At 43.5% G+C, this 14,869-nt stretch overlaps 1 protein-coding gene and 1 long non-coding RNA gene across 10 annotated transcripts in view; one reads left to right on the top strand and one right to left on the bottom strand.

Annotated features, from left to right (window-relative positions):
- The window catches only part of SNX18 (sorting nexin 18), a 234,912-nt gene extending 226,075 nt beyond the window's left edge, over nt 1-8,837 (bottom strand). For 4 of the 7 annotated variants that reach the window (XM_074358120.1, XM_074358109.1, XM_074358111.1 and 1 more), the window contains exon 1: nt 6,959-8,832. In XM_074358120.1, coding sequence (XP_074214221.1) covers nt 6,959-8,792 — 1,834 coding nt within the window. In that variant the 5' untranslated portion in view covers nt 8,793-8,832. Of the gene's footprint in view, nt 1-2,450; nt 2,591-6,958 lie in introns of all 7 variants that reach the window. The other 3 variants (XM_074358106.1, XM_074358101.1, XM_010966337.3) reach the window with 3 other exon arrangements.
- Nucleotides 5,790-14,869, top strand: part of LOC123620045 (uncharacterized) — a 137,744-nt gene continuing 128,664 nt past the window's right edge. The window contains exon 1 of one of the 3 annotated variants that reach the window (XR_012504193.1): nt 5,790-6,499. This is a non-coding gene — a long non-coding RNA (uncharacterized LOC123620045). Of the gene's footprint in view, nt 6,500-8,865; nt 9,001-14,869 lie in introns of those variants that run through there. The other 2 variants (XR_012504196.1, XR_012504189.1) reach the window with 2 other exon arrangements.

Genomic DNA, 14,869 nt, shown 5'->3' with positions numbered 1-14,869 from the left:
CATGCTAGAATGTAAACCCCACAAGGGTGGTGATCTTTTTTGACTACTGATGCAACCTTAGCATCTTTAACAGTGCCCAATCCATGACGGGTACTTACATACTTGTTGAATAAAATCAGGTTTATCTTTCAGAGGATCCTATGAATAAATCTAATGATTTTAGCTCTCCTCCCTATAACCACTGTCTCCTTATCTGCTAAATAACACAAAATTTCTTTATCATAAAAGTCAAATCACAGTGAGAGATACAAAGTTCTAAAAAAAGTGTAAAAGGACATGTGGACTAAAACTCACTCATACTAAAGTATAACCAAGCTACAAACACAAGATCAACAATTCAAGACTGTTTCTACTTCTGGAGAGGAGACAGCATTTAGAACTCAAAGTGAAGTTCAGTTTGCTGGAGGGAAAAAAGCCCATCAGACTTTCTCTCTTTGGTGGCCCTGTTAATTACAGCCAGGAAAGTGGCTCCAGTGGCCCCACAGCCTTGGCTTTGGAACCTCTGGGCACTCTCACCCAGACAGGAGGCCAGGCAGTCATCACTTGTACATGTGCAGCACCTGGCGGGGCAAGCCCTCGATACACGTTTGCTGAACTGAAATAAAAGTGCATGTATTTTCTTTCAGGTCAACTGATAAAAGATTTTCACACTCCCAGATTATGTAGTCACATAAGAAGATAGAACAATACTGAAACCAGCCTGAAATAACATGTAAATGTTCACTGTATACTTAAGAGGTATTTTATTTTCAGTGCAGGAATGATGCTATTTTTAACAAGTCCACCAATAAAAAGATACCTAGAAAATCACGAACCTCATATTTACAGATGAGGGAACTGAAGCTCAAAAACAGCAGAGCTTTGTGCAAGGACACAAGCAATGTGGAGGAGGGGAGAGGCTGACAGGAGAATTTACAGAGACTCCTTAATGTGAACTGCAACAACCGGGGACTCCAATGACACCGACACTTACTCCTCTGTTACCACTTCTTCAGGTGTGCAGTATAGGACAGCCACATTACAATACAATACTCACTGCTATACCGATGACTCCATGGGGTTTTATACCTTTGCCTGCAATTCTGGCAGTATTAGGCCACCAGGTGGGATGACAAGATCACTGGGATGGTCTTTTAAAGGAAAGGCCTCCCATTTTAAAAGTACCTTTTTACTTTTCAAAATCAAGTATTGAGGGAGTAGCTACTAAGAACCGTAACATTTAATAACTTGATGACCTCACGAGGAAGTGTTCCCACTTTGTTAATGAGAAAACTGAGGCTGAGAAAGGTTAAAATAGCTTGCCCAAAGCTCCCCTCACATTAGCGCACTGGTCGTCCAGATGCCAGGCCCACAGCGATGAGATTGCCCATGGGGCTGGAGGTAACTGAGCTCCCTGTCAGGCTCAGGCCAGCCCATTCTCCCCTGTGCAGCCAGGGGGCTCTCAGCAACCTGGCACACAGCTTCTCCTCCACTAGTCAGAAAACTCAGTGAGGATCTGAGTCCTGTCTGTCCCTACTGCAGACATAAGTCTAGTCTGTGCTCTATCGGTGTGGGATGACAAACAGGACAGGTCTTCTGCGTACAGTCTCTCTAAAGAGAGCTAAGCATTACCATGCTATTTGTGTGTGTGAGAGAGAATCATAAATAGATGGCAAATTAAATCCAACCTGGTATTGAACTTTGGTTTTAAAATACCTTGAGAGACAATACAGCAGATTTTTCTTCAGCCTGAAGAGAAGGAACATAGTTTAAGGGAAGTGTTGCGTTTGTAAGGGAACAGAACTTCTCGGTTGTCTGGATTCCACACAGTGTTTGGAAACCCAAAGATGACCAGACAGGAGCCCATGCAGGTGATGCTTCTGAATAAAGAGGGAAGTTCAACTGAGTCCAAGAATCCTCAGAAGACCGTGAGTGGGAATGCGGGTCCCTGCCTCCTGTGGGTTCTGTGGTGATTAGCCTAACAGACCGGGCTTTCTGGTGTGACTGAGGGCTTCATGGATCAAAAAAGTCTGGAAAACCAATGACAGGGTGACGTGAGCAGTGTCCCCACCTGGGTCATGACCAAGACTGTCAGCAGCCAGTCACACTGACATTTCAACCAAGGAATTCAGTCATCTACATCAAAAGCCTGAAAGATAACCTTGTTTTCACTAAGAAAATACAGACTGGGAGATGGGACCAAAGATTAAGGCTAGAACTGAAGTCTCCTTGAAAAGGAGTTGGGGTGGAAGCAGGGGAGAGGAGAAATGGGTCCAATTAAGATGGGCCTAAAGCAAAAAAGATGAATGACCTCGGTTTCTAGCCCAGAGATTTCAAAATAAGGATGAGTTTGTAAACAGCCCGCTTATTAGACCTCTTCTCTGTATTCTGGCACCACCCTCTCAGGGCTATTTTTAGCCACAGGAGAACAGGGAGCAGAGAGGGACAGGCTCACAGTGGCCCAGCCTTACCTCGTGTGCCCTGCCGGGACTCGGCTATCTTTAATTACTGTCGGGGGGACACCAGACTGACCCTCCATGTGGTGAAACTCTATCCCACAAGACTGACTGACCCGCTCCTGGTTTACCATTCTGAGGTCCAGGCGCTGTTTCTGTTGAAAAGAAGGATCCATCTGGAACATTTACAGAGGACAGAGAGGGAGAGCCTGCACGTTTAATTTACAAGTACACAAAACAGGATCGCCTGCTCATTTGTCTGGTTCTGCATCCCCACTTTACCCACTCAGACTACATTTTACCAACCAATCACTTTTACATGATTTTACCTTTTCTCTGGAATACAGTTTTCCTTTAAGTGACTCCCTCTGGCTATCTAGTCCATATTCATAAACAAAGATGAGACCAACATTGCTCACCATCTAACGTTACGGTCTCTCCCTTTCACAATATTCCCCGAGAGATAAGCCTAAAGCTTTTAAACGACCACAATTCACTAGCATCCAGAGTAAGCTTTATTAAATATTACAGATTAATCATATCTATGGAAACAGACAGCTGAATATGCTAAGTGACTGATGGTGAAATATATTCTATGTACCACCCCGCACTCACAGGTCGACATCATAAAGGCGTGAAGAGGGAGAGGATAGAAGACTGCCATTTCAAGGAAAGAAAATCAAGACCACAGGGTTACAAAGCTCATCATCACTGGCAGATCTGGGCAGGCTGGCTAGTCAGGGATCAATGAGCTGCCCATGAACAAAGAATTTAAGGGACTCCTGTGATGACAAAGTAAAATAGGAAGAAAATTTTAAAAGATTGTGAATTCCATCTTCTGTACTTCAGGCTACAGCAAACTGCCTTCTTCGTTCACTCAACTCCACTAACTGAAATAGGTCTGTTTATCTAAAACTCCATTGGTTGATGAAAAAAAAAATCAGAATTCTAGCATTCTCTTTTTGTTAAAGGAAACACATGGCTCTATTCACTTTTGCAGAAAGTACTTATACTGAAACTATTAAGTTAAGCGATGGTTCCAGTACTAAGTACAGTCAGAAAAACGCCACTCAACCACATGAGAGCATTTGGGTTTTCACCCTCATTCTGGAGCTGATTCCTCACCAGCCTCAGATGTCCGTCCTAAAACCAGTAGTATTTACTGAATGGGACTGCAAAGCAGATGGACGTCTTCAGACTACAGAAGTGTTACTCATTGGTTGAGCGCCTGGTAAGTTGGGGAAAGAGGGATCTAGCAGGACCTATTTCCCCTCCTAGTTTTTATCATTAAGCCTATATGAAGAGGGGATGCCGTGAGATGACTGGGAAAAAAGAAAACTATCCAGAAAGCATGTGAAAAGATCATCAGTTTGCTGGAGAAACTGATGACAAGATTGACAGCTAAACTATGGCCAACAGCCCAACACAGCCCTGTCCAATAGAACCTTCAGTGGTGATGGAAATGTTCCCTACTTCTGTTGTCAAATATGGTAGCTGCTGGCTATAATGCACACGAAATACAGCTAAGCTAGTGTGACTAAAGAAACTAAATTTTAAAAGACTTTTATTTAATTTTAACTAATTTAAATTTAAATAGTCACATGTGGCTTACAGACCCAGCATCCAACAGCACAGAGCCAGACGCTAAGCAAGCTGGCTGGTAACAGCATTCTCCTGGCTAAGAAAAGGCTCAGAGGAGCCTAATGTTTTTTGTCCTTTTCCCCAGGAATTAAGGGAGGGGAAAAAAAAACTAATTAACTCCCCTTCTTAACTGCTTTAGTAATTAAAAAGCACTTTCTAATCATTTCTGTCTCAACTGAATGTGGGTCTCTTAATATACGATTTAGAACATGTAAAATGCAGACATGGTGAAACTGCATTTCTCTTACTGTAAACAATGAAAACTTAAGAGTTGAAATAACCATTTTGAATTCTTAAAGTTCTCCAAGGTGAAATATAAACTTCGGACCAAACACAACAAAAGGCTATTTAAATTGCTTTAAATTTAAAATTTCACTATCTTTTTTATCTTTTTTGGGGGGGGGGTTCTCTTCTCAAGTCACAGTAAGGCCTCTGATATGATTACGCTTTGAGACTTTGGAGGAAAAAACAACCTGTAAACAAAATCCTCAAATGCTCAGAGTAAGAAAGATTCATTCCAACAGCAACCGTATAGTTTGGCGGGGGGTGGGGGGTAGGTCGAGCTGCTCTTTACAACCATAAGTTTTGAACATCTAGAACGTGCTCAAAAAGCTTTAGCCTGGCTAAAGCTCACCTGTATTCCTAAAAATGGCCAACACAAGCATCCTTGATAAACGCTGGTTGTAAACAAATGCCTTATGTGTTAGACACTATAGCTTTAAATAGGAGTACGTCCTAAAGACATGTCATCTAGGGACACAAGCTCCCTGTACGTTACACACCAAGGCTACAGCAGAAACAAACTACGTTGAATATCAACTGGTGTTTTTTCTGAAGTTCCTAAAGATTATGTTAAGTGCCCTTGTATCGTTTAAACAACATAAAATAGCATTGGCTTTAATGAGGGAAGTTTCTCAAATCCCAATAGGAGGCCATTCGAGTTCTAGGGTTAAAAAAATGAACTATGTACATGGTTTAATAGGCTACAGAGACTACTGCTGTAAACTCAAAACAGATCATCAAGCAAATCCCACACCTTTTCTAATAAATAATTTCAAAGCTGAATGTGTGGTCTGATGACAGTAAAACCAGTGAATGAACTGATACCACCCTGTAATAGCCAGTCACCTGTGTGTGTCTGCAGGAGTCTGTACCTGGCTCCGCCCTTTCAACCATTTACTAACCATTTGCAAAAGCTCACAGCAACATGTAAAAAGGCAGTCAGCCTGGGTCCACACTGATGTAACACAATGAAATTTAAATGTAAGGTCCTGCATTAAAGGCTCAAAGAGCCAGTCCCACCAGCACCAGCCAAAACGTCAAGGATTCATAGCAATTTTCGCAAAAAAAAAAAAAAAAAAAGGACACAGGGAATATAGATGCAGTTTCAATGTAGGCTGACAGCAATAAGGCTGCCCAGATAGCTAATTCAATCTTACGCTGCACTTCCAAAATGCAAACTGCTAAGACAGTTACCACTCTCTACTAAAACTAGTACTGCAGGTGTCTGGGGTGAAGCGTTTTAGCAGGGGCAATGCCACATTCAGAGTGTCTGAAGGAGCCCCCTTTGGTGAGTCAGAAGACTGTCACACACTTGGAAGGGGAAGGAGAGCAGCAGAGGGGTAGGGAGCTGCTGTCTCCAAAGGTCTGAAGGGCTGACATGTTGATGAGGAAGAGACTTATTTTGTGTGGTTCCAGGGAACAGAAAGAGAATCAAAAGAGGCCAATTTCAGTTCAATACCAGGAATAACATGTCAAAGATCAGGACTGTTCATAATGGGACTCTCCCATCTAGAAGGGCAGTGAGCACCCCATTGCCAAAGGCCAGACCTAATGGCCCAAGCAGGTTTCCACCACCTGACCAAGGCAGATTAGGTGACTCCCTCTTCCCCCTCCCCAACACTGAACAGAAAGCTTTCGCAGGCAAGGCTGCGAAACTTCCCTAACTCCAGCCCCTGCCCATTCTCTCACTGGAGGCATTCTATCAGAATGAAGGTTACTAAGTAACGTTACTATGGCGTTACTATTCTAATTTATATTATAAGAAAACAATCTGCAAATTTCAGTGCTTTAACGAAAGTCAGGGACAGTAACGCTACTACTAAAACAAGCTGACAGCTGGGCAGCTAACTCACTGGGATTCCACAAACGCTGCTCTCTGACACAACACAGATTCTGTAGTTTCTATGCAGCCTCCTTACATCATTTTCCTAAATAATATTAATTTCAATCGGTCAATAGACTCCAAACTCAAACTGACTGGGCTGAAAGAAACTCAATTTCTGAAAACTTTCTGTAATTAAGTCTTTTATCTCATTTCAGAAAGACGGCAAGAAAGAAGCCTGTGCAGGAGATTCCTAAGCTGCCCCCGCTAATACTCAGAGAACTGACCCTAATTCCTCTACCACTGTAAGAACTGAGAGGTACGGTATGGGGGGGGGGGGAAGCTGGACTTAGCTTTATCTGCAGATATCCAGTCTTCCCCACTATTTCCATGCTTCCAGAAGCCCATGGCTAAGTGACACTGCAGTGTTCAGATGCCTAACACGGCTTGGGTCCCCTTCTAATTCTACCCTAGACGTAAGATTACAAACTCCAGAAGCTCATTACCTAACTATTTCAACTCTAAAATGACAGCACTGCCATCAAAAGTACTCTCAGAACCTGCTCTGAAGAGCACTCACTTCCTGGAAATACTTTACAGAGGAAGCGACCTGCCCACAATCCAAGCGATGCTGGGGGCACACCTAACTATCCACATCCCTGCTAGCTTCCCAACCAGTAGGATATTAGTCTGAAACAGACAATGGTATTTCCGTCAAAGTCACCCTTTCGCCTGAACAACACATTTCACACCATCTGCTCTGAAGGACAGGATTTACCTTTCTGAACGTGGATGATGTCAGGGAAGTTGGCCAGGTGCCCCTGATACAGTGCTAAAAGGTCCATGACTGGGTCCAGGTCCTGCCTGGGCTGCTCGGCGAAGAGCTCGCCGATGGCGTCATAGGCATCTCCGGTGAAGGCGATGGCCTGGTTCAGGCCAGCCGAGAAGGCCTGTTGGTCCAGCTCAAAGGCCTGGCTGAGGCCACGGAAGGACTGGCCCACCTTCTGATATTCCTTCTTGAAGCCCGTAACCTGCTTGCGCGCAAACTCGTTGGCCGTGTGGTTGAGCTGCAGCGCACTGTCGTCCATCTTCTTGGTGAAGCACTTGAAGCCGTCGATCTTGCTCTCCACTTCCTGCAGGTCAAGGGCGGCAGCTGGGGGCGTGCTCAGGGTCAGGAAGAAGTTGGCGCCAACCATCTCATCCTTCTCGGCCTTCCTCTTGCCCTGTTTCCAGGCCTTCTCGTCCGTGCTGCTGGGGCACGTTAGGAAGTGCTGGAAGACGTCGCACTGCGCCAGCACAGGGTGGCTGGCCATGTGGTTCATCCACCAGATCAGCCCTTTTCTGCGCTTGGAGATGAAGTCCTCCTCGAAGCGGCCCGTGGCCTGCTTCTCGGGCAGGTGGGGTACCGAGATGACCGGGAACTTCTCAGCCAGGCGCGCGTACAACCAGTCGAAGTGTTTATAGCGCCGGTGCACCGGCACCTGCGTGTGCGTGGGCACCAGCTTGTAGGAAATGTAGCTCTTCATGCCCTTGAACTTGGTCTGCTTGGTGGGGTCGTCAATGGTGCACTGGAAAGGGTAGGGGTTCTCCTGCCACTCAGGGCCGTAGGGCCCCAGCACCACGCACAGCTTGTCTCCATCCTTCACGAAGCCCGATGCCTCGCCGAGCACGAAGGCCTCTCCGCCCGATTTGACGAAGGTGGAAAAGCGGTTGAGGTTACGGCTCACGGTGGCCGAGCTCTTGGCCCCAGACGGGTGGTGCTGCGGAGGTACTGAGCCGCCACGGGAGCCTAGCGACAGGTCGGAGCGTGTGGACAGGCGGTAGCGGCCCGCCGCGCCGACGCCCCCAGACGACGAGCCGTCGAGGTCCGGGTACGTGCCGCTGCCCAGCGCACCCGGCTCGTCAGCCACCGTGGAGCTGTCGTCCCACTCGTCGTCCCAGTCATCGTCGCTGCCCTGGCTGGCCTGGTAGCCGCCGCCGTAGAGCTGCTGCGGCGACGGCTGCAGGGCGCCCCCGCCGTACGGGAAGCCCGCGCCTGGCGGATGGAAGGTGCTCGGCGGCGGCGCCTGCTGCGGCTGCAGCAGTGGCTGGAAGGCATCGGGCGGCGGCTTGAAGGAGGCGGGCGGCGCGGCGGGCAGGGGCTCGAAGCCTCCGGGGGGCACGTTGGCGTAGCGGGCCGGAGCGCCCGAGGCTCCCGGGCCGCCGTCGCCCGCCGGCCCGGGCTCGGGGGCGCGGATCACCTGAACGTACGAGGCCGGGAAGAGGCCGCGGTCCCCGCGACTGTTGACCCCCTCGAGCCAGCCCTCGATGTCCTGCTCACTGCACAGGCTCAGCACCTCGTGCTCCCGCAGAGAGATCTCGCCCGGGTTCTCCGATCTGAAGTCGTACAGAGCCCGGGCGCGCAGAGCCATGGTCCCGGCGCCCCGGCGGGCGGCCCCAGACTCCTGGAGCCCCGAGCCCGGCGCCCGCCCGAGGGGCCCGCAGTGGTGCCCGCGCCCTGGAGCGCGGAGGGGAGCCCGGAAGGCGGCGAGTACTCCTGGGCCCCTGCTCGCCGGTCGCACCCTCTTCGCCGCTCCGCTTGCAGCGCCGACTGCCGCGCTGGGCCGCCGCATCCGCCGGCTGGGGGCGGGGCCCGCGGCTTCCCACGTCCCCAGCTGCGCTAATCCACGGCCGAGAGCGGCGCGCCAGGCGAGAGCAAGCGATGGCCGAGCCCCGCGCAGTCGCTGGGTGCGACTCCATGACCGCCACTGCCTCCTCGTGGCCAGTGCCGTGCAATGAGGCGCCGGGGTGAGAGCTGCGGGTGAAGGTTCCTATTCAGAAGTGAGTTGTCTGAGAATTTTTTACGCTTTTAAGTTAAAAAACGTATGCTAGGAAGTATTTGCATTCCTGATAAACGTTCCCACTCTGAGCGTTCAGTGAATACTCCTAAACCCGTGCGTCTAATCAAGGATTTTCAATGAGTATTAGCGATTGTGCTAAGAAGAAAGCCCTATACCTGACGGAGCAGTTGCTTTTCATCTTCTACCTACTGGAGCCTTTGGGTCCGAAGGGGAAGAGAATGGCAGGGCAAAGTAAGGAAGGTGCTGTGTTGGGCAAATTAAGAGGCTCAGGGTGTGGGAAGGGAGGCACTGGAGAATTGACACTAAGATAAGTGCAGAAAGAGCTAGCATTTTGTGTGTGTCCCTTCCCCTCCCTAAGACACATATAGTGCAGTGAATGAGGGCTCAGCATTCCGCGCTAGGCTTCCGGGTTCAATCTGCCTTCTGATCATACCTACCTGTATGACCTTAAGCAAGTCGCTTATTGCACTCTAGGGGTTGTTGTGGAGATGTAATAATAATATAAACCCTATTTACAGATGGAGAAATGAAACAGATTAATAGGTGGCAGGCACTATACACATGGTGAGCACAGTTCAAGTGTTTACTGCCGCTGTTGGTGCTGTTTTTGTTGTTTTGGAAAGCAAAACCCGTCTCCTTCATAAAGGGAGTAGGGATCCTAAAATCACAATCCCAGGGTATATGCCCCAGGAAGGGTCCCAGTGTTCACACCCTTGCTCCTAGTCTGAGATTGGTGACCATCCCTCTCCATTCATCTCTGTCTCACCATATTTATATTATTTTAAAGATAAGATGATAAAAAAAATCACTTCCTGAAATATTAATCAACTCCAATCTCCTAGAGTTGCCTTGTTTCACTTCTTCTTTTCCTTTGGTGTATATTATGCCTAAAGCTTTTTCTTCTCAGAATCCCCTCTTACTAAGTCTAGCCTAATTACTCCTTTGAAGACAACTCTAATTGGGTGTTAGCATTCACATGTCATTAATTTCATCCTGTCCTCTGACCCTTTTCAAGCAAATCTGGGAAACAAGCCAGAAGAGTATACAATTATTGTAAGAGCTGTGGTATTCTAAGCGTCCTGCACAAAACCACCAACCCAGTATACCAGAATTATTCCCACAGTGTTTATCCTTAATGCAGAACGTTAATTCAATTCAGTAAGCAAATTCTGAATTACACCATTTTTAGCTGAAAATTTTGGTTTAAGACCATTCTCACAGTATGCAACAGAGGTCATTGAATTTCAGTGTCACCAATTTATGTGGTCAGAAACATGAAGTCAACATTTATGAAACATCTAGAATATAATTTATTTTACTTATTAACTCCTGAAAATCTAACCTAGAATATTTAAGATAAATACATTTAGTTTTACTCATACTGTTCATCGGGTAGTTACTTTTTAGGTTAAAGAGTTAACCTAGCACGAGTTAAAGTAGCATGAATCTCGCAATGCTTCAGGCTTTGAAATAGGGAGACAGAAAATCTATTTCAGTTGAGAAAATTCCATGATTTTGAGGGGAAGGCATTTACAGACAGGTTGGGATGCTCTGTAGAGCAGTGGCTGAGGACCTGTTGGGTGTCGTAGGTTATTAGCAGCACCAGTGCACAAGCAAGTGCTCAGGCTTAATGAAGGATGGAGACATGGTGCCTGGTGCTATGGCATCCTAGTGGCAGGAAAGACCCTACTCCTTAAGAGTCTTTGATATCTAGAAAATATGTTCAAGTATTAGAAACATAACTATTCACTCAGGGAAGTAAATACAGTGATACATTTTTTCAAGATTTCTCTAGAAAATGGAGTGTATTATTCATAATTCAGTTTACAGACTCCTCATTATAACCATCAACTATTTCTATTTCACTATGCTTTTGTGAAAACAAGCCATTAGGGAACACTAAATGGCTCGAAACAACTGTATTTTCACTTCTCCCCTTAGTCTGAGAGGCCTTAGGTGTCCAGGCCTCTGCCTCTCTTTCCATTCCTCTCTTCCAATAGCGAGAAACCACAGTGGTTTCTTTGCTATTTCTGGAACAAGACAAGCACATTTGTGCCTTGGGTTTTTTTTTTTTTTTTTTTTTTTTAGTAGACTTTGTTTTTTTAGAGCAGTATTAGGTTTATAGCAAAACTGAGCAGAATGTACAGAGATTTTCCATATACTTCCTCCCACCGTACACGCATAGCCTCCCCCACTGTCAACAGCCCCCACCAGAGTGGTACATTTGTTACAGCTGATGAACCTACACTGACACATCATTATCACCCAAAGTCCATAGTTTATGTTAGGATTCACTCTTGGTGTTGCACGTTCTATGAATTTGGACAAATGTATAATGACATGTATCTACCATTATATGATCATACAGAGTAATTTCACTGCCATAAACTTGTCTGCTCTGCCTGTTAATCCCTCCCTCCCCCCTGCCCCTTGGCAAACACTGATCTCTTTACTGTCTCCATAGTTTTGCCTTTTCCAGGATGTCATAGAGTCGAAAGAATACAGTCTGTATGTAGCCTTTTCAGGTTGGCTTCTCTCATTCAGTAATATGAATTTAAGTGTCTGCCATGTATTTTCATAGCTTGATAGCTCATTTCTTTTTAGTACTCAATAATATTTCATTGCCTGGATATGCCACAGTTTATCCACTCACCTACCGAAGGACATCTTGGTTGCTTCCGGCTTTTGCCAGTTATGAATAGAGCTGCTATAAACATCCCTGTACAGGGTTTTCTGTGGCTATAAGTTATCAGCTTCTTTGGGTAAATGTCAAGTAGTGGAGTGAAAGGATTATATAGTTTTTCTTCTTTAGACTGTTGTGACAGATTACTAATTGATTTTCTAATGTTGAACCAACCTGGCATACCTGGGTAATCCCAAGTGGTAGTGGTGTACAATTTTATGATTTTTATGATGCATTGTTGCATTTGATTGGCTAATATTTTGTTGAGGACTTTTGTATTTATTTTCATGAAAGATATTGGTGTTTTCTTGGTATGTCTTTGTCTGGTTTTGGTATTAGGGTAATGCTGGCTTCACAGGACTAGTTAGGAAATATTCCCTCTGCTTCTATCTTCTGAAAGAGATTGTAGGGCAGTGGTATAATTTCTTCCTTAAACGCTTGGTAGAATTCACCAGTGAAGCCATCCAGGCCTAATGATATTTGTTTTGGAAAGTTATTCACTGTTGATTCAATTTCTTTAATAGATATACGCCTATTCAAATTGTCTATTTATTCTTGTTGAGTCTGGCATATTGTGCCTTTCAAGGAATTGGTCCACTTCACTTAATATCACCTTTGTAGGTATAGAGTTGTTCATAGCATACTTTTATTATCCTTTTAATGTCCATGGTTATATCCCCTCTTTCATTTCTGATGTTAGTAATTTGTCCTCTTTTTTTCATAGCCTGATTTATTGATTTTATTGATCTTTTCAAAGAATGAGCTTTAGATTTCATTGACTTTTTTCTGTTGCTTTTCTGTTTTCAATTTCACTGATTCCTGCTCTAATTTTTATTATTTCTCTTCTTCTGCTTACTTTGTATTTAATTTGCTCTTGTTTCTAGTTTCCTAAGATGGAAGCTTAGATAATTGAGTTTAGATTTTTCTTTTTTTGTAATATAGGCATTCACTGCTATAAACTTCACTTTAACCACTGCTTTCATGGCATCCCACATCCCACATTTTGATAAGCTGTCTTTTCATTTTCATTTCGTCCAAAATATTTAATTTCTCTTGAGATTTTTTTATTGGTCCATATCTTATTTAGAAGTGTGTTTTTTAATCTCCACATATTTGAGATTTTCCCAGCTATTTTACTGGTACTCATTTCTAGTTTAGTTCCATTATGGTATGTGAATAGACATTTTATGATTTCTATTCTTTTATATGTAAGTGTGGCTTTATGATCCAGAATGTGGTCAATTTTGGTGATTTGTCTTATGTGAGCTGGAGAAAAATGTGTATTCTTCTATTGTTAGATATAGTCTATACACATCTATAGTATACAGTTAATTGATGGTTTTGTTGAGTTCAACTACATCCTTATTGACTTTCTGTTCATTTCTAATAGAGAAGTCTTGAAATCGCCAGCTATAATAATGAATTCATCTATTTCTCCTTGTAGTTCTTTCAGTTTTTGCCATATGTATTTTGATGCCCTGCTATTTACACATATATGTTAAGGATTATTATGTTTTCTTGGAGAATTGACCCCTTCATCATGACATAATGTCTTTTTTAAAACTTTTTTCCCAGCTCTATTGAGAAATAATTGATAAACATCACTGTATAAGTTTAAGGCATACAGCATGACGGTTTGATTTACATATATTGTAAAATGATTACCGTAATAGGTTCAGCTAATATCCATCTTCTCATACATACAATAAAAAGATAAGAAACAAGATTAAAGGAAACACTTTCTCCTTGTTATGGGAATTCTTAGGATTTACTTATTAACTTTTCTATATATCATACAGCAATATTAGCTATAGTTATCATATTGTACATTACATCCCTAGTACTTATTTATCTTATAACTGGAAGTTTGTACCTTTTGACCACCTTCCTCCAATTCTCCCATCTCCTCTCCTCTGCCTCTGGTAACTTTAAGTCTGATCTGATCCTCTTTCCATGTTTGGGTTTTAGTTTGGGTTTTTTGGTTTTTTGTTTTGTTTTGTTTTTAGATTCCACATATGTGAGATCATATAATTTTTATCTCTCTCTTTCTGACTTATTTCACTTGGCATAATGCCTTCAAGGTCCATCCATGTTGCCACAAGTGTTAGGATTTCCTCATTTTTAATGGCTAAATAATATTCTGTTTTATATATATATATAATGAATATATGTATATACACCACAGCTTCTTTAAGTATGCATCTGTCAGTGGACACTTAGGTTGTTTCCATGTAGTGGCAATTATAAACAGTGATGCTGTGAACATGGAGGTGCAGATATGTTTTCAAGTTAGTGTTTTCATTACCTACCTTTGAATATATTTCCAGTAGTGAAACTGATGGATCATATGGTAGTTCTAGTTTTAATTTTTTGAGGACACTCTGAACTGTTTTCCATAGTGGCTGCACCAATTCGCAATCCCACCAACAGTGCACAAGGGTTCTCTTTCTAATATCCTTCTTTATCCCTGATAACTTTCCTTACTCTGAAATCTGCTCTGTTTGAAATTAATATGGCTACTCCTACTTTCTTTTGATTAGTGTAAGCATAGTATATCATTCTCCATCTATCAACTTTTAATCTATATGTCTTTATATTTCAAGTGAATTTCTTGTAGGCAACATATAGTTGGGTCTTGTTTTTTGATCCACTCTGACAATCTCTTTTAACTGATATGTTTAGACCATTGACATTCAAAGGGATTATTGATAGAGTTGGATTATGGTATCAACCATATTTGTTACTGTTTTCTATTTATTGCCCCTGCTCTTTGTCTCCAATTTTGTCTTCCACAATTTTTCTGCCTTTTGTGGTTTTAATTGATTGTTTTATGATTCCACTTTCTCTCACTTCTTAGCATATTAATTATACTTGTCTTGTGGTGGTTGCCTTAGAGTTTGCAATATTCATTTATAATTAGTTAAGTCTACTTTCAAATAACATTATATTGTTTCACAGGTACTGTGAGTACCTTATAATAACAAAATAACACTAATTTCTCCCTCCTTCCTGTCCCTTGTGTCATTGCTGTCATCCATTTCACATATATCAGCATACATAAGTGTGAATATATATATATATCTCAGCATACACAAGCACATATATGTATGTATGAATATATATACATATGTGAACTTACATTGTTGAGAATGCTGCTGTTATTATT

Source organism: Camelus bactrianus, chromosome 3 (genome assembly GCF_048773025.1).
Source record: "Camelus bactrianus isolate YW-2024 breed Bactrian camel chromosome 3, ASM4877302v1, whole genome shotgun sequence".
NCBI lineage: Eukaryota > Metazoa > Chordata > Mammalia > Artiodactyla > Camelidae > Camelus > Camelus bactrianus.
This window is presented reverse-complemented; position numbering and strand designations above follow the sequence as displayed.